Source organism: Delphinapterus leucas, chromosome 17 (genome assembly GCF_059928025.1).
Source record: "Delphinapterus leucas isolate spDelLeu-1000000601 "Yukka" chromosome 17, BTC_Dleu_Yukka2, whole genome shotgun sequence".
Lineage (NCBI taxonomy): Eukaryota > Metazoa > Chordata > Mammalia > Artiodactyla > Monodontidae > Delphinapterus > Delphinapterus leucas.
This window is the reverse complement of record NC_143145.1, coordinates 36,380,659-36,404,840: the sequence shown is the minus strand read 5'-3', so window position 1 is coordinate 36,404,840 and position 24,182 is coordinate 36,380,659. Positions and strand designations below refer to the sequence as shown.

At 40.1% G+C, this 24,182-nt stretch overlaps 1 protein-coding gene across 7 annotated transcripts in view; it reads right to left on the bottom strand.

Moving 5' to 3' along the window:
- The window catches only part of ZNF706 (zinc finger protein 706), a 37,792-nt gene extending 14,573 nt beyond the window's left edge, over positions 1–23,219 (bottom strand). For 2 of the 7 annotated variants that reach the window (XR_016388364.1, XR_016388363.1), the window contains exons 1-4: positions 22,914–23,015; positions 19,652–19,788; positions 17,398–17,505; positions 16,550–16,594 (exon numbers count right to left, since the gene is read on the bottom strand). Coding sequence is in view for 3 of the 7 variants with exons in the window: in XM_022584677.3 (XP_022440385.1) it covers positions 17,410–17,505; positions 19,652–19,786 (231 nt within the window). In the remaining 4 variants the exon portion in view is untranslated. Of the gene's footprint in view, positions 1–3,062; positions 5,313–16,289; positions 16,595–17,102; positions 17,189–17,397; positions 17,506–19,651; positions 19,789–22,537; positions 22,681–22,913; positions 23,016–23,136 lie in introns of those variants that run through there. The other 5 variants (XR_016388362.1, XR_016388365.1, XM_022584677.3 and 2 more) reach the window with 5 other exon arrangements.
- Positions 23,220–24,182: the final 963 nt, after the last annotated feature.

Sequence of the window (24,182 nt, the reverse complement as noted above, 5' to 3'; positions counted from 1 at the left end):
GGGCACCCCATGGGTCTGGCAGAAGCTTTCTCAGAACTGCACTGCAATCTGAGGGTTTTGCTACCCCATTCTTCCCTTCTTCTCGCCTTTCTCCCTTCACACGTTTGAGAACTGCACCACGGTCCAAAGGCTTTTATAGGCTATTCCCGCTCTCCCCCTTTTATCCTTCATAGGCTCTCCCCCTAATCTGTTAAAAATTCCAATCCTGTTTTGACATCAGCTTCCCAGGGGCCCCTTCAGAACCTTGAAAGATTTGAGACTATAAACCACGGTCCAGAACAACAAACTCTCCTATTTGACACTATGTATAAAACCATCTGTTCACTTCCCACACCCCTTTTCCAGGCATGACCTTCAACTAAGAGATTAAAAAATACCACCTATGCCCTGGAGCCCTGGTTTACCCCCCCCCAGGGCTCCAGATCACTACAGGTAGTGATCCAGTCCAGATTTCATTTCACATTTGTTCCCACAGGAGAATGGGTAACCACTTGCAGACCTGATCAATTCTGGCACAACTCAGGTCCATGCTCCAGAAAGGCAGCCTTAAATCCATGCTCAGGCATCTATAAATCCCTCAGTCACCAACTCCCGCCCCTGTTTTGGTGCGAGTGACATAATGCTTACAGCAGATAGTGACTAGAAAGCTTCAGTAATTCTGTGGAGGATAAAACCTGCTCTCTTCAGGAAAGAGAACCATATGTGATTTCATAACTTGTATGTATATACAAGTATATATGTGGCATTTCTTTGCCTTCCCTGATTGAAAATCAGTATTTATTTAGTCCTGCTCCGTGTAAAATCCATGAATACCAAAACTGTGTATCTGCTTCATTGCTGTACCCCATAAAGGCACTCAGTAATTATTTGTTGAGTAAACTGTCCTATAGGTTCTTTCACGTGATCTCATTTAAGCCTCAAAACAACATTGGGAGGTAGGTATTATGTTCATTTTACTAAAACTCAGAAGGATCAAGTGACTTTCCCAATGTTACCTGGCACTCTCCAACAATTCAGACACCAAACGTTCAAACAGCTTATATGGGGTCAGATCACTAGGTTGCTTATTGTGTTTGGCTTACATTTATTGAATACTCTGCTCCAAGCACTTAATAATACTTTTATCACATTTAAGAGGTAATTAACTTTTTATCATCCTTATTTTATGGCTACGTTGAATGACTTGCCTAAGGTCACATAGGTAAGGGGCAGGGCTGAAACTCAAACACAGGTGAGTTCAGAGCCTGTGTTCTAAATTCTCACACCACACTGCTTCATTCCAAATGACAAGAAACAATCACTGCCCCCCAGACTTTAAAAGAACAGATAGCTACATCTTTGGGAGACTAACAAAAGGTCTGGCAGAAGCAGTAAACCACAGGGCAGAATTACATTTTACCTTTCCCTAAAAGAAAAGTAAATGGATCTCAGTGTTATAACAGTAGCTTGGGGAGATCAGGTTTGACAGCGATCTTGTCATTGGCAGTATTCTGTTGACACTGACACTACATGACTTAAGGTACCCACGTCAAGATCTAATGATAAAAGGACAAAACAAAACGGGCAATGTCCTCTCAGGCTGCAGTGGAAAAAAAAAATTGTGTATATGAAAAAACGAGAAGGTACGACAGTACAGAAGAGTTCAGAGAGCTAACCAACCATGTGATGTTCTGCCTGAGGTTTGGTGTTCCCAGCAGTTTGGCATTTGACCATTTTACTCATACATCACATTCCTATACTCAGTACTAAGAAAAAATTTGCCAAATGTAGGTTTTTGGATTATCCACTGCTGTGCCATTCAGCCATCCTTGAAAAAGACAGGGATGAACATTCAAAATATGGTATTTAACAACTAGTAGGGCATGGGCTAATCAGACCAGATCCTGGAGCAGTGCTGGTATGTGGTCCAACAAGCCCCTTCTCTGCCAGGTGTCACGCCTCTAACTGCTGCATCATGAGGAGGCTGGTGGGGGGCTGAGGGACAGGATGGCTGAAGCAGTAGGCATCACTTGGGGTAGTCAGGCCAGTGGTTATTCCTAACTAGACAGAAGTATTTTAATATGGTAACTGGCAGGGCCATACAGGTTGGTACGGCTAAAAATCGGCTCTGGACACAGGTTAATTGGGCACCAACTAGTTTCAACCCTTTAAGTGGAAATGTTTGACACTGGACTTTTTCCTTATTTTACTATAATTATTTTAATAAAGAACCAGCTTAGAATATGAGAGAGCCAAACCTCTATGTTTGGACTTAAAGGTCACTTCATTGTCTTGATGCATTAAAAGTATTTTCTTCGAAATGCATTTTTCCTTTTAATCTGTCTTCTCCCAGGAATCTGATGGTAGTCACAACAGCCCAAAACAAGTAGATTTATTCTCTTAGGCTTGTAGTTAGACTTTCAAGAACCAAACCAAAAAAATACTAGTAAACTTCACTTTCTATGGTCATGTTGACATTCTTTATGGAAATGGCATTGAAAGTTGAGCTGTGACATCAAGCTGCAGGCCTCCCTCACACTGGGAGCTTTTGCATGTACCAGCAGTCTGTGGCATTTTGTTAAAGTGGCAGGCTTTCTTATTAGAGCCTAACACAAGCCAATTAAAATCTGGTTTTATACAGAGTTGGTGAGCTTTGTAGTTAGAGCTTGCAACGTGTTTTAAATCACAGTGACCCAGTTTAGTTCAGGAGCAGTCTTTGTCAATAGGTTGACCACTGGTCATAGGACTTTCTAGCTGTAGACAATGCAAACGATCGTTAAAAAATAGTGGCATTTTGAATTTGAAATATCAAAACACAAACTAATCAACCCACCAGCCAACAAAACCAAAACAAAAGGAAAACCACTTGCAAGGTATAACTGAAAAAATGAGGGATTTTACTTATTTTATATCTGTACGTATTGGTTGAATTGTTTATCATGAAGAACTAAAAATGACCCTCAACAAGACTAATAAAAAACAAGATAACTTTGAAGAAAAGTTGCAAAGCATTTAAGAGCTAAGGTATTTCCCACTGCTATTCCTTCAAAATATCACAATCTTCAAATGTTTGGAACACTCACACGTATACAGACTGGATGTCCCGGTCCAGCAATGCATTTGCACAAGTGCCTCTTCCAGGGAGTGGTACCTTGTGGACAGCTAACAAGAAACACATTTTTGTGTTTTAATTTCTACCAAGTACAGGAACAGAGCTCAATGCTCATTACCCAATAAAGCAGGTGGTTATCCTCATTTTAGAGAGGAGGACTGTGAGATTCAGGGATGTGACTTGAGTTTACTATTCAAAGTCACTTAGATTCTAAATGGCAGTGATGGATTTGAACCCAGGTTTACCTATAGGCTGAGAAAGAAGCCTGTGCTATTTCCTCTAATCACTGACTCGAAAATATTTTCTTCCTGCTACAAGACACAGGCCATTTGACATTTGCATGTCTGACACACAGACAGGCATATCTAGGGCCATACATATGATTCATGACTTGGTGGCTTTAATTGGGTTCTTTCTTTCCCTCTGGAGAGAGCATGCTGAAATGCAACTAAGTGGTATTCTTGTGAGGGACAGTCTTGAATCCATCCTAATTCACAAACAGTCTACAAACGCTGGTACATAAAACAATCATGAGTTAACATCCAGCTTTTTACAGCTGGAAACCACACACTAGCACACTGCACACCATCCACCCCTCAAAGGGCTTTACACCTGAACAAAAGCACTTCAATGTACTTTTAAAAACTCCTCACAGCGCTACCAAGAGCTTCCAAATGGCTCCTCCACCACTTCCCCAGGCAAATGTTCCGGACACACAGCCTTGTAACCAATGACAGCCAGTGTGTGTATTTTTAACTCAGAAATTCCTTGTAGGAATTTTTTCAAGAAAATAGCCACTGTTACATTTGTTGATTTAAAATAGTAAAATGGATCTCAGGGGTTAAACTGTGGCCAGAGAGGATATCACAAGGTTCGTATCTCCTTGTTCAACCAACAGCGAATGAGTAACTCGAGGTATGCTCTATTTTCATGCTACCAGTGAAGGCTGGTACATTTTATACATCCCTGAGGTTGGAAACATCCAAGAGCATGGGTTCAGAGGCTATATTTAAATATGGCCTATTTAGTCATTTCTAAATATTTTATGTCAACATTTTAATTATAAATTAAGCCTAAAATTATAAATTAGGCCTAAAAAATGAATGCCCTCACAGTTCCTTTTAAACTGTCAGCACTTCTTCCTGTCAACTACAAACAGGTTTCTCCGGCCATCAGTGCTTTAGGTCTCTCGGAAAAAGGCCTTGGTGGCGTGGATAGACGTCTGCCATGTGACACTGCCTTGCTTTTCCAGTCAGTGGTCTACACCTGCTCCTTCCTTGCCACTCAGCTTCCATCCCTTCTAGTTTCCTGAAACCACACTCCCTTGACCTCAGGGGAACATCTGGAGGATGAACCCTGCTGTTAAGAGTATGTTTAATAAACGCTGGCACAAAGCGGCACTCACTGAATGAATGGTAGTTCACAGCCCTGACTACCCGGCTTTTTTTTTTGCTCACTCTTCGCTTCTGCGGGCCTGTATATCCTGGTACCCCTCCTACCCCTTCGACTGCTCTTTCAGTTACGGTTCCTAGCTCCTTCTCTACCCATCCTCTAAAAGTGAGGGCTTTCCAAAGTTTTATACTCAGCTGCTTGTTCTTTTGACTATATACTGCCTTACAGATATCATCTATTCTAGGTTTCAAAGATCACCCTATACATATTAATGCAAATCTCTCTTCAGTCCTGACTGCTCTTAAGTCCCAGCAACATGTTCAAAACTACATGTGCTAAATACTCAAAAAAAGTTGCCACCCGCCCCTTACCAGTCTACTTTTCAAGGGCATGCATCTTACATTCTTCACATGCTTTGCAAAACATTTCATACATAGCATGGACCCTTCTTACATTTCATATCCTTTTATTAATTTACATAGATCTATGCACCTGTAAGTTGCTAGAAACTCTTCAGCTTAAAAACAAAAGGGAAATTATAAATACATTAGTAGCGTATAGAATTTTTTTTACTGACAGAACTTGCTATTTAAGTATGGAGTCCACTGACATCAAGAATGGTCTTGACACACTATATTTATATTATTACAATACCATTTGCGAGGTGATAAAAAGAAGCACCTCTAAACTAAGTTTGACATCTAAGGGCCTATTAAAATACTGACCGTAAATACACCCTGCTGTCAGATGCACATCTCAAATCCAAATGTGATGAAGGCGTCCTGTCTCCGATCCTCACTCAATATTCCCATTTAAAATTTATAAGCAACTGAGAAAGATGAGGACAAATAAAGATCAAGCAGTTTATATGTTACAATAATAAGAGCAGTTCTTCCCACTACTTTTTCTATTTTCCTTTTGATAAAACTTGATTGAAATACAGAACAATCCAAGCGCCCCCAGCACTGTGAATTACTTGATATCACAGAATTGCGGAGTAAGAAGAGATCTCGGAGCCTATCTACTTTACCTCCTGCCAAGTACTAGGAAATCCGGATGCACTGTCCCAGACATGATCAGCAACACCTTTGCTAAGAACTTTGGGGAAGAGATGCTCATTCCACTAGGTAAGCCATTCTGCTACTGGATAGACCCAGGCATTGTAATGATTCTTCTTACAATGAGGTCATCTCCACTCATGGCTTCAGATCTGCCCCCTAGGACAGCAAAACACTGCAAGGGAGATGCCTGGAAAGCTGCTAACACGGGCTACCGTCTACTCACCATCCTCGACCTCCTCCTCCTTTGAATGGAACCTAGCTAAGCAATGTTTCACTTAAAAACAACAAAGACACCCAAAATCAAACACCAGTTGCAAATGAGAACTGGCAATCAATGAATGAAGACGGCTTTGTGTAATTAATGTGTTCTAAACCAAGGTTGCATTCCCACCTTTTAAGGCAGAGAAATCATGCTTGACCCATAAAAAGCCTGCAATAAACTAACACATTGGCTCTCACGTGAAAAAATGCCAAGACGGATTCCTGTCCATATTTTGGACTTGCAAATGCAATTTCTAAAAATCCTAACTAGATTTACATTTCTCCCACCTAAACTGTTTCTTGTTGGTTTTACTTGTGTTTCAGCCCCAAATCTTTCTGAATTGTAATTCTCTTTTAGCTTCCCTCCATACTTCGTGTCCCCCTAAACTGATCACATGCGCACGCACGCATGCATGCGCGCACACACGCACACGCACACACACACACACAAATTTAAACTGGACAGGACAGAGCTTTATGGAACTTGACATGTTGACAAATAACTATTAAACACATCAAAACAGAAGTTCAAAATTAGTTTAAGTCCACTCAAATGTACTATTGCCTATATGAAATCTTGCTATCACGATTACAATAAATTACTCTGCCTTGCTGAAATTAAGATATATTATCAAGCTGTCCCTTGATTTCTTCAAGTGTACTTTTAAATGCATCTCATAAAAGGACAAATATTTTGCAAACTATAAAGTATTCTACATGTACAGCATTGCCTGTAACAAGCACTCTTTATGGCTTAAGTTATCTAAAAAAGTAAATCCAAAAAAGTTTTTTAAAATAATAACCCACAGGGCTTCCCTGGTGGCGCAGTGGTTGAGAGTCCGCCTGCCGACGCAGGGGACACGGGTTCGTGCCCCAGTCCGGGAAGATCCCACATGCCGCGGAGCGGCTGGGCCCGTGAGCCATGGCCGCTGAGCCTGTGCGTGCAAAGCCTGTGCTCTGCAGCGGGAGAGGCCACAACAGTGAGAGGCCTGCGTACCGCAAAAAAAAAAAAAAAAAAAAAAAAACCCACAAAAGCAATGAGAATGGTTTCTTGCAATTTAGGGAAAGCTCCATTTGAAAACAGTTGCATGCTCTGCCATAAACCTTCAAGTAGGTACAAAAATAAGCCAATTCCTTTTCTTAAGGATCCTAAAAGAATGGTACAAATAATGCTGAAAAAAGACTACTCCAAGTGGCTATGAGAGTTAGAAGTGGACAGTGTCAGGAAAAGTTAGAGACAGGCCTCAAAGGAACAGAAGAGAAGAAAGGTGGCACTCTAATTAAGAGGCAGAGAAATTGTGTGGAGGCAAGAAAGGGGTAGTGAGAGTTACTCAGGAACAGCAAGCAATTCACTGCAGCAGGAGCATGGGATCAAATACGGCAGTGGAAGAGGCTGGCTGCTAAGCATGCGCTGGGGCCAGATGTGGAGGACTCAGTCACAGCGAAGGCTTGTGTGTGCACCTGGTGGGCAAGGGAGACACCTAACAGCTTCGGAGGAAGGGGGTCTGACTGGAACTACACATGAAATTAGTCCAAGTGAGGAAAAGGGAGGTTCACAGTAAAAAGATAATGTACGTATTTACCTAGAGATTAAGAGCACATTTACAATCCTGCACATCCTTTAATATTCTCTTTTGTGCTTTCTGAAAATCAAGACACAAATTACCTATCTCTGGCCTTCTGGGTATCTTCTCATCTGTATCACTTTCCTAGAATGACAGTAGTTCAGATTCAACAATGTCAAGTTCTACAAATTCTTATAGCTTTCTCAGTTGTAATTAATCAAGGCCAAGTGAAAACTCAATGAGACCATGTGTCCCTTTGGTATTTCATCATATTGGGTTTGTTTCATTTTTACAGTGAGACTTTTACAAAATACATGGCATATAAATAGGACTTGCTAAGGCAGCGCTACCCAACACCCATTCCTTGTTATTGCTGTTTAACTCAGGAACTTTGCCCTTCTAAAATTTAGTCTCCTGACACGATTTTTAACAGTTTGTAGTCATGTTTCATGTTTATTGTGTACTCCTCTTTCCCACATTCAGTACATTTTAAAAAATGCTGACCTTCAAGAAAAAAAAATCAGCATTTGAGTTGAGTACCGAAGAAGGGATGGTATTACATCCACATGAAGAGACTGGGCTTAGATGGAGAGAAGAGAAAGCATTTCAGTTAGAAAAAGCACAAGCAGAAACAGGCAAAAAATAAGAAGGGTATGTGTGAGACACATTATGTACTGAATACTACATTTCTGTAGAAGGGCAGGGGAAAGGAAGAGAGTGGGAGGAAAGCTAACAGTTACTGAGCACCAATGACTCGGCAGGTACTCATACTCAGGATGTCATTTACTCCTTAAGTCAGAACAATCCTTTGAGCTAAGTATTAGTTTCTGCATTTTATAAAGGGACTGAAGATACCGTAGCTCAGAAAGGTGAAATAACCTGTCCGAGTTCACTCAGCTAGGGAAAAGAAGAGCTAAATGTGAACCTAGATGTTGACCTTTTTCTTATGGGTCATTTAACTACAGCTTTAAATAATCTCCTATTTAGGAAGGAACTCTGTTCCTATCAGAAATACTCCTGGCTATTCAAAGCAAGGCTTAAATACAGTCTATTTTGTTACTATGAAAATCCATATATGGAATCATGAAATAACAGAACTTAAATGCAGATGAGAAATCGAGAGAGACCTAGAAACACGAAAGGCAATTTTGTTACTGTAACTTGAACCAACTTAACATACTAAAAATTACTGTCCTATTTCTTCATTAACAGGCAGGTATCAATAAATCAAAAACAACTTTCATCAGCCCTGAATAGAAAATATGCATTAAATGCAAACTGTGGTTTTATACTTTTATCTGTTAAGATGTCCAGCAAACAGTGTAGACAGATCCTATAATTTTTGTACTTTGTGTAAAATAAGTTATGGGTTTCACAACCCTAGCTATCTATTGTCCCCTGGCAAGTTCCAGTTCTTCTTAGTTTACTGTGGATAGCAGACTGAAGAGGACCCCAACAAATAAACTGGCAATGGACAATGCACAAAAATAGGAACTATAAACGGTTAACAAATTAAGATGTTCAAGCTCCACTAGAAATTAAGGAAATATGCCATCCTTAAGCTACCAAATTCATGGAAAAGTGCTAGTATTCAAATGAAGGTGATGCAAAAACATTCAAGGTCAAGTGTAACCTGCTCCCCTATACTATCCAGCCTTCAACTCAGGTTCTCTCATCTTCTATTTTAATAAACTACTACACATTCTTCAGAATCTCATCCCCTATCTCCTTGCAAGAACTTTAAAGTTTATGATGCTTAATTCTAAACGGAAATAAAGCCTTCTGTATAAATTTGAGAAAACCTAAATGATCAACAACAGGAGAATTGTTAAACAACACAAAAACCTATAGCAAATCTATGCAATGGATCATCATACAGCCACAAAAGTTCACTTACACGAAGTTTATAACATGAAAAAGAAAACTCCATTTGTTATAATGTGAAACGGCAAAGTACAAAAACATAATGTGCAAAAAATGACATGAAAGTATGCATTAACTTAAAAAATATATTTGCATGTATGCATATGCACATGTGTGTGTATGTGAGAGAGAGAGAATATTCACCAAAAAGTTTCTGTCATGGTGAATTTTTAAAATTCAACTTTAATATATTCTCTAGAATTCAATACATAATAAAAATGTATCACTTTTATGATGAAGTAGACAACAAATATCACAAAGAAACATACTGTGTGTAGCCTGGGACCATTTAGAGCAGAGGCAAACAGCCCTAAACACAGCTCTCTGGGTCCTAGCAGTACCACTGCACTACAGCAGAGCAAACTTCTACCTGTAAATCTGCATTCTTAATGACCTTGAATGATCCAAAGTTAAATTATGGACAAGGAAAGTGCAAGAGGTTGTAAAAAAGATCTCTATCAAAACAGTACCAACAGCATATCTCACTGTTAAATATTAATCCTCCTAATAACCTAATAACATGTCACTCCCCTGTCCCCAAACCCTGAAAGTATCCCCACAGTGTTGTCAGTAACATGAACTATTCACTGCAGGGTGTGCACATCGCACAATCCAGTCCCATTCTAATGCTGCTCCCCGCTCTCACCCCATGGGCTCAAAGGCTCTCATTCACAAGCCTTATGCTCTGGTTGGCCTACTCACTTTCTCTCAAAGAAACTTTATGTACTTGCCTGAGCTTTTGCTCACTCAGCCACCCTCACTTTTCTTCCCCTATTCACTCCTCCTCCCCCCCAGTGACTCCCCATCCTTCCAGGCACAGACCAAACTCTCCAACCCACACATCATCTCCTTCCTGTATATTCCTGTAGAAGTTATTGCCTATAAGACACACAAAGCACTTAACCCTATAGCCTAAAATTACGTAAATAAATATGTTATCTCCTAAAATGCATTTTAATTTCTAAAGATTAGGGACCTTTGTTATATATTTTATAATAATAAATTGCTTTTATATAATGCTTTAATTTATAAAGCAACTTCACATATATTACTCTCAACAAATATGTTGGTAACTTAGAATGCCTTAAGAAAACAGAAACAAAAAAAATTTTTTTAATGACAAAAGATTTTTAAAAAGAGAACACTTCAATAATGATGGGCAGAAAAGTACTCACTCAGAGCCCACCACCTAAAGATCTGGGAGAATGATACTTTTCTTCCCCACAACCCACAGGTATATTTAGCTAATGGTGGGAAAAAGTTCAACATTCATAATTAAAAACAACAAAACAAAACAAAACGACCCTCATACCCAGTGTCCAGATCTTGGTTTCTAAATACCATTCTCCAATAAGAAAAATACCATTCTCCAATCAGGTCTCTCTGGAGAAATAGTTCATTCCAGAGCTGGGGCAGGGGACATAAAAGATCAGCCAGGAGCTTCTTGTAGTAATAAGGAAATGCTCAAAAAGGGATGGGGCATGTCAAAGGGACGTGTGAGCCAATCTGAAAGAGCTCCCAATGGCCAAAGCCAGAATAAACTGAACAACAAAATAAATAAGAGTATTGGACTTCCCTGGTGGCGCAGTGGTTAAGAATCCACCTGCCAATGCAGGGGACACGGGTTCGAGCCCTGGTCCGGGAAGATCCCACATGCCGCGGAGCAACTAAGCCTGTGCGCCACAACTACTGAGCCCGCATGCCACAACTACTGAAGCCTGCGTGGCTAGAGCCCGTGCTCCGCAACAAGAGAAGCCACTGCAATAAGAAGCCTATGTATCGCAACAGAGTAGCCCCCGCTCACGGCAACTAGAGAAAGCCCGCGTGCAGCAAGGAAAACCCAATGTAGCCAAAAATAAATTAAAAGATAAAATTTTAAATAAAAAATAAATAAGAGTATTGGATTATGAGTCCATATGGGTATAAATAAGTGACTGAATAAATAAATGCGGAGAAGAAACAAATCTTCCTTATGGAAGAATTCTAAATTATCCCCTCCAGCAGGTGGAGCTAAATCCCTACGCCCCTTGAGTAAGCGCTGGACTTACTTTGAAAAGATAGCATATGGAAAGAAAAAAATAGTAACTTTCCATTGGAGAAACCTGACAGACAGCACCTTAACCAAGTGACAGAGGCTAACATCACTAGTGATGTCATGTGGGGATCATCCATCCCCAAGATGATAAGAAAGGCACTTCACCTTTGCGGTCTTCTTTCCAAAAACCTGCTACCCCAATGTAACCGTAAGAAAAACATCAGACAAATCCAAATTGAAAGACATTCTACAACATACTTCCATGCATCTCAAAATTGTGAAGGTCGTAAAGAATAAAGTGAAGACTGAGAAACACGGACCACAAGAGACCAAGAAGAAACGATAACTAAATACAATATGATGTTCTGGACTGGATCTTGGAACACAAAGGATATTATAGATAAACTGGAGTTGATGGTAACATAACAAGGATGGTTCCTTAGTTTTGACAAACAAAATAATGTAAGATTATAACATTAGGGTAAACTGAAATTGGGTGAGGGGATACAAGAACTCCCTTGTACTATCTTTACAACTTCTCTGTATGCCTGTAAGAGTTCATAAGACAGAAAATTTCAGAGATCCAGGTCAAATAATATGTAGAAGCATCCTGTATCAAATCAAAAGATTTTCCCTAAGTTTTCAATACTGTTAGCCTAGAGGATGTCTAACTTGCAGCCAATGCTGCAGACTTCCCTTTCTTCCTCAGTAAAAGTGTTCTATACTAACAGGCAGTACCTCTAATCCCAACTGGCATTTCCCCTAAGTCGTTCGGATGAAAGGATGATCAGGAGACAGAAGTCTGAACAACATGGTACAAACAACATAAAGTTTATATGAATGTCTGTAAATAAAGGCATTTCATAGTTTTAAAATCTAGTTAATTTTACCAGATGCTTAAGTCTTGGTAGGATATATTTTTTAAAAATTAAATAAAATAGATTCAAGGCCTTTAAAAGACAAACCTTGCCAGTACACTATATTCCCATTTAATGAGTAAGGATTTCTGGGTATCATAGTTTTCTTAAAAAAACCTACATTTACAAAAGCACTTCAGGGGCTTCCCTGGTGGCGCAGTGGTTGAGAATCTGCCTGCTAATGCAGGGGACACGGGTTCGAGCCCTGCTCTGGGAGGATCCCACATGCCGCGGAGCAACTGGGCCCGTGAGCCACAACTACTGAGCCTGCGCATCTGGAGCCTGTGCTCCGCAACAAGAGAGGCCGTGATAGTGAGCAGCCCCCGCTTGCCACAACTAGAGAAAGCCCTCGCACAGAAACAAAGACCCAACACAGCAAAAATAAATTAATTAATTAATAAAAGGTGTTGTTATAAAAAAAAAAGCACTTCAGGGATTTCCCTGGCGGTCCAGTGGTTAGCACTCAGTGCTTTCACTGCAGTGGGCCTGGGTTCAATCCCTGGTCAGGGAACTAAGATCCCGCAAACCGTGCGGTGTGGCCAAAAAAATGACTTCAGCTGTTCTACACAGGTGACCTTATAAACTGATGACACGTGTGATAAAAAGAGGCAATATTAAGATTTATGAGATACCTTATAAATAACATTACTTTGATATTAAATATCAATTAATATTAAATCAATATTTAAGCCAAAGTGGTCTTTGGCAAACCAGGATGTATGGTCACCTTAGCTATAGACCTCATTGTGAGAAACACTGTTACACCGTTACAGAGGAAATATTATGATGGCCTATTTTCTAATTAAAATTTTAATAAAATAGAATCCAAAATGCAAGTCCCATTCTGAATTTTACAAGGCAGAAGGTAGTGATAAAGTGAGGTACGTATGTCTACAAAACCCTAAGCCATTAGTATTAATATCATGTAAAGGAACAATGATGCTCATAAATTAAAAAATGATTAGAAAGGAATATGATTTTTAACATAATTACTTCACAATATAGATATGCCCATATGGATATAAATAAATGACTGAAGTCTGTTTGTATATGTGCAGATTTTAAATTTGCAGCCATATTACACACAGAAAAACTGGAGCTAAAGAATGGCTGTTCAAAAACAAACAAAAAAACTCCAAAAATATGGTAACTTAGTAAACAGCTTAGCCAAAGAACATTTAAAATAGAAGATATTTAATTTTCAGTTTCATATGGTAATCCACAATTAATAAAGACAGGTTGTACTTTCATTAATAAAACATCTATTTTCTCAGCCAAGCAGACAGATGTTTTGTTAAATCTTCACATTGGGAGCACTTAAGGTTTTTCTGAAACTTTAACAGATAAAATTAAGCTAGCCTGAAAGATCTCAGAATGTAAAGTCACAGTAAACACAACCCCCTAGTGTTGATCTTCATTGCAATACACTCTAAAAAGTATATTATCTGTGACCAAAACTAAACCAGACCAAAAACTACCACCAAAACGAAAATTCTAGCACAAATGAATTAATGCAGATTCATAGGCTTAAATATATTTCAGTTATAGTTTCGACTGTGATCGATCACTGTATTATAGAAAAAGGCCTCTACATTAACCACATTTTAAAACAGGTACAGTATAGTCCACATATTTAAAAAATGAAAAACAAAGATTTGGGGGGGTAAAATAGTAATGTTGGTAAAGCCTATCTTATTCATGCTACATACATCCCAGTATGATATGATTAATTAGCTATACAGTATCTTAATATAAAACCAAAAGTGTTATCTCAAATCTGAGTCAATGTCTTTAAGGACTTATCCATCCATTCAATTCAATTAACTGATCTAAGCATTTTTTGTTTTAGTATTATTTTTATATTAGTAGCTAATTACTTCCCCCTTCCAACAGCTTACACTTATTTATATAGCAAGGTTCTAAGCAACGTTTTTCCTTTTATTCTTAAGAAGTATTCTATAGACCTCAAACAGATAAGACTAAAGGGAAAACCTTGAGAAATGAAAGAAATCTCTTGCCACCCTTAGAACTACCAAGTTCTACACTCAAGAGACAATTCTAAATTGAAAAATGAAAAAAAAAATGGGAAAAGGCAATATAAAAATTTCCTAAAATGTAGAAGAAATTAGACTAATTTAGTTTTCTTTAATATCTTCTTTAATAAGACATTACAGCACACAACTGAGCCCCCAGTGTGTCAGTTAAACATGGGGATGTAGATGCATACGAAGGAGAATGGAAACAAGTTTAATCTTAACCCCGTTCCTTTTGGCAACTAATGGCAATACAGAATACAAAAGGAGCAATTCTGTGTATTTTATCAAGTCTTTGAAGACACCGTAACAGTTTTGTAATGAACTTTGCTGTGATCTGTTAGAGAATCTTCAAATTAATGAGGATGTTTAAAAATTGTAATCTTCCCCTTACACCGATTTAAGCCAAACACAAAAAATGGGGACTGCACTAATAATCCTCGCATGAAAGAATTAATGTCTTATGCTATATCAATGCAGCCATCTCCCTATCACTGAGATCTAAAGTTAAATATGCTGTCCTCAGCTGCTTATAAAAAAAGGGTTAAATACAAGAACATAAAGCTTTTATTCTGAATTAGTCAGTAAAACAAATAAAAATTAACCCAAAACTTGTAAAAGGTTTTTAAATGATTTGTTACTAACATAAACATACATATGCTCAAAGCACTTTTAAAAACTTTTAAATTGTAATTTAACCAGAACTTCTGTTAATAACCACTATAAGCAATTAGGCCAACTCTAATGTTCTGGTAACTAACATACTGGGAATTAACAAATAATAAATCTGAAACTGAGGAAATCAAATACATGAAATAATGACTATTTTTAAAGTAAGAGTATAATAGGAGTTACTAAGAAACTATCACCACTGAAGCTTTTCCTTGGAAATATCTTATTTTAAACTTACCGTGAAGACAAACAAGGTGGGCAGAATATGTACAGTTACAAAACAAATGCAGTGATGAGTTACAGCAGAAAGAGGGAATGCATTTTGTAATCCACAGGATCAGATTTGCGGCTCTAAGCAATTACCAGTAAATATTTGAGTGTTCTTCCTATTCTATCAACTTTAAAATTTAAACTGAGTTACAGCGGTTTCACTTGTATTAATAGTTGGCAAAAGCAAATTAGAAGAAACCCAAATTAGTCTGTTTTAACTGGGTAGCATTTACCTCATTCATCGGAACCAACCCACTTCCCCATCCTTAGAGCCAAAAAAATGTGGATATTGGCCTATTTTAATATTTTTCTAGTTCAGACGGAAGTCATACTGTACACAGCCTTTGATTTTAGGAACCAGAACAAAGTAAAAATCAACTACTCACTTAAAAAGGAAAGGAAGGAGAAGGTTCTGGGAATTAACCCAGTCACAAGCCATTCCAATCTTTCTGTTAATGCAAAATCCATTCATAAATTGGCCAAATTGTTATTAACTTCCAAAAACTCCTTTGAAAATTATATTTCAATTTCAAATGAAAGAACTTGAACCATTTTCAAAGAATCAAGTATAATTTATAAAAGATAGGTCTTTACCAGTTCACATATGTGCCATCATATTTTGTATTGAACAGTAGGCTGATTACTTCATTGTGGCATATACTTCAGAACCTAATTTTTCAGATGGGCTGACTGACAATCCAACCACTTTAAGGAATTTATCAGTTATCTACAAGCTAGACCTGGCTGGCAGGTATAGCCAGGTCACACAGCAAGTTTAAATATTCCAACCTCAATCACAAGAAACAATCAGAGGGGAAAATGACACATGATTGCAATATGCTAAGGCAGCAGGTAAGTCATTCTTCACCTAGGTCAGCAGCTGCCAATAAAATCGTGTGCACAAATTTAATGAATGAGTCTGCTCTAGTTTAACTATGAACATGCCCCTGAACTTAGAAAGGGAGATAAGAATTGCGCTTGCAATTCTAGCTGATGAATTCATTAGATTGTTATAAGGCAAATAATGTAGAAAGTTAGAACAGAATTTCTAGAACCATTTATCCTGTGATGTTGTAAAATCAAAGTACTACTTTATTAAATGAGTTATTTTATACAATATGAACATCAATATAATTACAATTGTAAAAAAATTTTTTATAACAAGGATGGACTGATTTTCAGATTTCCAAATCAGAGTCAACTGTACATTTACACAGAATTGTCTTTGCATGAAGCCCAAAAGGGAACAGCATAAAAATGAATGTTTCTGTAGCCCCTTTATTTTTGCTGATCAACAGTTTGTTAGAAAAGCAGCTGCAGGTTTGTTACCTAAGGTCTGAGACAGGAGAAGAGTCAAAGGTGTCACGAATTCACCTACAAAACATAAGCAGGATTTTCGGTGAACGTAAGCATTACACAAATGTGATTTATATGCCTTTCAAATGTCTTTAAAAAAAAGCACAGGATGAATTGGGAGACTGGAATTGACATATATACACTAACATGTACAAAACAGATAACTAATAAGAACCTGCTGTATAAAAAAATAAATAAAATTCAAAAAAAGCACAACGTGCCTAAGCTACGACGTTAGTCTGACAGACCCGTCAGCTGAATTTGTAGAAACAGACCTTTGATGAATTTACTTTAAAAATAATACTCATGCATATACCACCACCATTTAGAAAAAAAAATCCAACCACACAAAGTATAAACTGATTTATTTTCAAGCAACTGCCTAGTTTATACAGTGAATGCCTACATTTTGCCTTACATTTTAACGTACTCAGAAGCTCTACTAGGCATTCTAAGTAAAACACCTGCAAAAAAGCACTCATAAACTTTGGTCTGCATCACTTCTGGGAGCAAGACTCTCAAATACCTTTATAATAGTTATTTTCTTTAAACTGAAAACTTTCTTCCATTCTTGGACCAGAGTGGGCCAGCATCACCTCATGCCATTTTTGCCTACAGTGGTTAAAAACGTGGATGTTTCAAAGGCACTGAAAGGATACGGTCTGGGAAAATGGACTTTTAACAATTGTAAAGTTAAACATTAACTTCAGTAATGAAGTCTCAGCTAGACGACAGAAATCAATTTTACAATTACAGAAGATAATTCTGCTCTCCTATACAGCCCTGCCATTAACGAACAAAAAGAAGAAAAGGTCAATTACCTGTAAACAACTTTATGCCTGAACATCAGCTAATTCTGGAGGAAGTGGAGTCTTAGGATGCTTGCTCTCAAAGTGCTGCTTGAAGGTCTTAGGGTCTGGCATTTGTGTCTAATTCAAAAAATTGTGCAAAAAAGAAGAGTTAGACCTCATTCATGAAATAAAAATGTGCTAACTTTTAAAGTCCTGAGACTACTCACGATTGACAACTATTGCAAAACACTTTTAAATTCCTATAACTTAATGGCTGTCATATGAAAAAGGACCCTGTAACAAAGAAATTCCTAGCATATTCCCACATTTCACATATAAAGGGTCACACAGAATGAAGTATTCTTATCTGATTAACAGTAAACAATAGGTAACATTTACCGAACACATTATGTTAAGCATGTTACCAGAATTCTCATAGAAACTTCCAGTGATCTTTTTTTTTTTTTTTTTGTGGTACACGGGCCTCTCACCGTTGTGGCCTCTCCCGTTGCAGAGCACAGGCTCCGGACGCGCAGGCTCCGGACGCGCAGGCTCAGCGGCCATAGCTCACGGGCCCAGCCGCTCCGCGGCATGTGGGATCTTCCTGGACCAGGGCACGAACCTGTGTCCCCTGCATCGGCAGGCGGACTCTCAACCACTGCGCCACCAGGGAAGCCCCCTTCCAGTAATCTTAAATCAGGTCCTACTATCCTCATTTTATGTGCTAAGGAAACTAAAACCTAGAGATTAATTTGTCCAATACCTATGGTTAACCTAGTACTAGGTACTTCAGATCTCAAATACTACACTATACTGACTTACCTAGGCAAGGACCTTCAATTATTCTTTAGCACATTACATTAGACAAAACATGAATTAAACATTTTTTGTTGTTTTGAGTTTTTAAATATATGAGCTACTCTAATACTTTAAGGTCAAGGTATTTCTTCATTAGTAATTTAGCGAAATTTACTTTTACCTTGCCTCTTTCCAAACAGAATCTGAAGCTGCTCAATTTCATTATTTTGAGTATATCAAAGCTCACTATGAACAGGTTATTTAACGTAATAGATTTCCTCTCTTAGATTAATGAGAACTTTTATGTAGTTAGGAACTTCTATTTCATCAGTAATGACTTCAATAAATGATAAACTTTAGTCCAGGAATCAAGTCTTATCAAGATCCCTTCCCATCCCTACTACCAATTCTACCTAGGCATAGGGCTTTGGGGGGAACAAAAAGTTTCTTGTAACTGGATCAACCTCACTATGCACTTTTCCTTTGGCACTTTTATTCACTAACTTCAAGGGTAGTGAGCTTGAACAAACAGGCTAAAAAGAGACCCTGGCTTGGAATTTAAGAAAAACTTCTTTAAGGCAGTGTGGTATAGTGGTCTAAAAGGTGGGCTCTGGAGCTGGACCTCCTGGGTTTAGATCCTAGCTCTTCTGCATACTAGCTGGGTGACCCTGCACAAGTTATTCAGTCCCCATGACTCAATTTACTCTCCCGTAAAATGAGAATAAAAGTACTTTATGCCATAGGGTTGTTATGTGAATTAATGGGCTCATGCATGTAAAACACTTCGATCAGTGTCTGGCACCTGGTCAGCACTCAATAGCAGCTGTTATGATTATTCTTCAAATCTAATAAAACACCTTAATTCTAGTAAAAGCCCTCAATGTGAATATACTCTATTTAGTTTTGCAGACATCATAACTATGAATGTAGCGAAGAAAAAAAAAAACCAATTAATATGACCAGAGGTATATTACATAGCTCTAAATTAAGAATGTAAATCTGACCTTTTTTAAAGTTCAAAGTGTTGCCCTTAAGAAGACATCTTTATTCTCCATGAGGAAACGGATTTTGCTTTGTTCACTCCTTTTCACTAACACCAAGAGAGCTGTGCCTGGCCAAAGGAGCTATCCAAAACATGTAATTGTTGGGACTCCTCTGGCGGTCCAATGGTTAGGACTCCACACTTCCACTGCAGGGGGCACAGGTCCAACCCCTGGTCAGGGAACTAAGACCCTGCATGCTGCACGGCGTGAACAACAACAACAAAAAGCATATATATGTGCGTGTGTATATATGTGTATACACGTATATATATAAAACTGTTGAACAGATAAATGAAGACGGGTTCCTAACAAAACCAGTTCTCAAATCTCCTATTTCAAGTAAAGCATTTATCTCGCCATGTTTGCAAAATTTTAACCTATACAAACCAATCTCTAATGAAAGAACTGTCCACGAGAAAGCTAAGTCTTTCAATTCCCCTTACCCTACAGACAGTGCAGGTATATATTAAGGCAGCTTTGGCAGCAGCCTTTTGGTCATGTCCTTGTTTCTTCTTTTGTCCAGCTTGCTTTTTGGCATTTTTCTGCTGAGACTGAATCTTCTGCTGTCCACGAGCCATATCTAAAAACAGAAGTTGAGGCATTAAAGTGAAATCTAAGTATGATAACACTCTCAGAGTTACAAATTCTCATATACAATGCTACTAGAGGATAAATTGATATAACCACTGTAGAAAACTAGTCGTCTACTCTATAATCTCACAATTCCACTCTTGGTATATATTCAACAGAAGTGCAGGTACACTGTTTCTAAAACTGGAAACAATCCAAATGCCTACTAATAGTAAGATGGATACATAACTTGTAGCAGATTTCTACAATGGAATACTATGCAGCACTCAAAGAGAAGAAACTATTGTTAAACAACATGGTTATATCTCAGCATTAAGGAAAGAAGCCAGATACAAAGAACATATTGTTGTATAAAGTTCAAAACAGGCAAAACTAATCTAGGAAGTAACGCTGGGAAGAAAGGGCATGAGGGGGATTTTTGGGGTACTGATAATGTTCTGTGTCTTGATCTAGGTAATGGTTATACAGGTTGATTCACTTGTAAAAATTCACTGAGCTGTACACCTAAGAATTATACACTTTCTTATATGTAATCTTCATAAGTTTACCAAAAACAGTTTAGCCCCTTCCTCAATCATTTGTCTGATCATTTTGCAAAGGTACTCTCCCCTTCCAGTATTCACTGTGCAACCTGAGATTCTTACAACTTTAAGAGAAATAAAAGCTGTCATCTAATGTCTCTAAAGGAGCTCATATGAGCAATGGAAACCGTTCTCTTAAATACTCAGGTTTCATGAAACTACTGTGCTATTCTTTCTTAAAAAAAAAAAATGGTATTCATAGGATTGCTGGACAAATTATTAAATAAGATTAAGGGTACCTTTACAAAAATGAAAGATACCACTTTTTACTACTGATTATCTGAAATGAACATGGGTTAAAAATTAAGGGAAAAGAACTACTTTTATTTTTTCATTAAAATTAAAGACTCCTTTAAGACAACACAAGTTAAATCTGTTCATAAAAGGTCTATAATGAGTCTCAGCTGCTTTTTAAATACTTTAAAATAGGATCTAAGGAGAATTCCTATGGATAGTTTTGACTAGCACTGCAATTAAATTTTAAACTTTTAAGTCATTGCAGGACATGAACACACAAAGGATCTATAACTTCACCCGAAAATAGTGCTAGCTTTTTCTGACTGGAACCTTAACTAGTTAACAGGTATGAGGTCAAAGCATTTCATTGAAACACCTGAGCTTCTCCCAAAAAGAAAAAGGGAAACTGAAAAAATAAACACATCAATTGGACGAGTTCCCACTAGCATTAAACACTGAACCAGAAGTCAAAATATAAGGAAGGATCAATCCTTTTCTAGGAAGCTGGCTGAATATTTTAACAAATTACAAAAATGTTTAGTATGCTAGCCTAATATTGGAACCCCATTCTCACCAAATAAAGGTAAATATTACCAGACGGCTTAGCCCTTGAAGACTATCATTTCTGTTATTTTTTAAAAACCAAATTCTTATTAATTCCAAGCTGAATGAAATGATTTTTTTTAACGTATATTTATGGCACGCTTACAAACCAATTCCCATGGAAACAGATTTGGATACTTTTGTATTATTTGGATGATAGGTATTCAATCTTTATGCATCCTAATGTTTATAGCATTCTTAATGTCTCAATGCCTTAGTATCAATACCTTATGTTAGAATACTTCAGTTCTCTCATAGATCTGAACTCTTCCACACGATGTATGCTATGCTACGTATGTTAATACACTGTGTGGGTAACCTCTTAATTGTTTTACATAGGAAAAAAAACTTATAAAATTCTAAGCTACTAATTCTAGAGGTTTCTTTGATATCTAGAAGTTATTAGCTATTTTGATAACATTTTCAAGCAGTGATCTGTAGAAAGCAATGCCATTAGATACACATTATTTTTAACTTTTGCAGTTACCATTTCTCCTCAAATATAACATTAACAATACATTTAACCCATTTTCATTGTCATCTAACAAAAGTAACAAAAAGCCATAGAAGTTTTAATAAATAGAAGACTGTGGTTGCTTGTTCTTATTTTTAAAACAGAAAACACCAGGTAAGGGAAACTGAATCAGTCTAAACGCCTGAGGTAGGCCCCTAAGTTCTAGCAACACGCTGCACTGATTTCCTTTCTGAAAGCAGAAATGCAAACGAACAAACCACCTGCTTTTGGACAGCTCGACTTAGGACTTACTCTCAAGCCAGCTGAGTTTTCTACAAGATCTAAGCGTAACCAAGCATAACTTCTCCTTGACTAAATGCAACAAACGGAGGAGCAAGAAGTCCTTTATAAGCACCTAAAAGCTGGCTTTTAATATAACTCTTATTTTGTATGGTCTTCTGAGGGGGCTCCAAAGAGGGAAGCAGTAGAGGGAATAAGGAGTTCTTCCAAAATGAGGAGCTCTTACAGGAGGCAACAAGTAAGCACTGTCCCAAAGATCCTCTTAAAACCAAACAAACGAGTAAGAGAGAAATAGATTTTGGATCCAAGAAGTAGGATCATTCTCCACAAGCATCTAAAACGAAGAGGCCCAAGCAGTGACCAACATCCTGACCCTAGCCTTTTAAATACATCCCTTTTGGCGAGGAGAGAGGATGAAAGCACCAGCAGTGAGATCTCTTTCACCCAGCACTTCGCTGAGCCCAGCTGCAGCCCAGCGCGCCTTCCTTCCCAAACCGACCTCTCCCGCCTGGGAGAGCTCCCTCCTCTCTTCTGCCACCCAGAGCCACACAACCCCTACCTACCCGCCACTCCACACGGACCCCGGCCCGAGACGCGCCTCCTGGAGGCCTCGGCTGCCCGAAACCCGGCCCCTTCGGCCACAGGGAGCCCCAGCCTCGAGAAACCGACCAGCTGCTGTCGCCGGCGGGTTACCGCTCCGCCGCCGCGGCCGGCCTGCGACCCGGCCACCTGCAGGGCCTGGCAGACGCCCGAGCTTCCCGTCCTTCCGCGGCCCGCGCCGGGACCGGACGGGCTCGGCCACCCCCAGGGAGGCGGGGCAGGCCGGCGGCCCCTCGCGACCCGCGATGACCCCCCACGGTCCCCGCCGACCCCGCCGGCAGGGCCCCCACCCGGCTCCCAGGAGTCCTGCGGCGTCAGCACCGCCCCACAGCCGCTCACCCGGGCCGGGACAGTCTTGCGTCGGAGGAACCGCGCAGCGCGAGAGGGCCGGGGGAGGTGGCCGGAGGGAGAGGAAGGGGAGCGCAGCGCGCCCAGTACCGCTTCGGCCTCCTCCACCCGCCAAGGAGGGGAAAGGGGAGAGCCGGGAGCACAACAGCCCGCGCCTCGCACCCGCCGCCGCGCGCGCCCGCCGCCGCCTCAGCCTAGGGGGAGGCCACTACACCTCGTGCTCGCGCACACCGCACAGCTCTCCCAGTCGCCCCAGCGCAGCCTGCTCAGCGCAGCCCCCGCCCACCGGCCTTCCTGCCGCGGCCTCCCTCCGCCCCCACCCGCTTGCGCGCCTGCGCCTCTTCCGGTTGCGCGGGCCAATGGCAGCGCGCCCCTATTACATAAGCGAGAGGGGGCGGGGCCTGGCGGGGACGGTGGCCCCTCAGAGACTGGAACGGCGGGGGACGTCGCGCTCTGTCCCCGGCGCACCGCCTCCCCGTTTTCTTGCGTGCTCCATCTGGGCGGCTTCAGCCGGCCCTAGGAGCCGCGTGATCTCGGTCCTGGCGGGTGACGGCCCGCAGTGTGATTCACAAGTCGCTTGCTCACTCACTGGGGCGGCGGCCAGACTTCTACCCGTGCGTCCCCTCTCACGAGCTTCCAGTCTCGGCGGCGTCCTCCTGTGCCCCGGCCTGGGGAGGATCCCGGAGAGGGGCGCCAGCGCCGCGGCGGTGTGGGTCACCGACCCCGGAGCCCGCCACCCTGGCACACCGCCGCTTCCGCCCCCAGTGCGGCCGGCGGGCCGGGAGGCCCTGAACTGGGACGCGCGGCCTTTGTTCTCTCACCACCTACCTTTTACCTCGTTCCCATGGAAACCTCAGTTATTTGACCATTCTGGGGGTTTTAGTGAGTTCAAGATTCACGCCTGACTGTCTCACTGAAAATTGCCGGCTAGGCCCCCCTGACCGTTTCAGGCTGACTACTTAACAATATACTGAGTTGTTAATACTTAGGGAAATGGATAAGTTGTGGGTTTTTTGGTCTTGATTTATAGGCCACGACAGCTAATTTCCAATATCAGAATCAAGAGTGATGGCGATTGTAACGATTATTAAATGTTTATCTGGAAAGGGCAGCATGTTTAGACGTCGGCTTTTTCTTAACCTTCCCCCTCCCGCCCCCCAGCACACATTGGTTTGTAATTAGAACTACAGATAAAACAACAAAGGAGGGTCTTGCATTTGACTGTCCCACCTTGACCCATAGCCTCCGCTCTCCCAAATT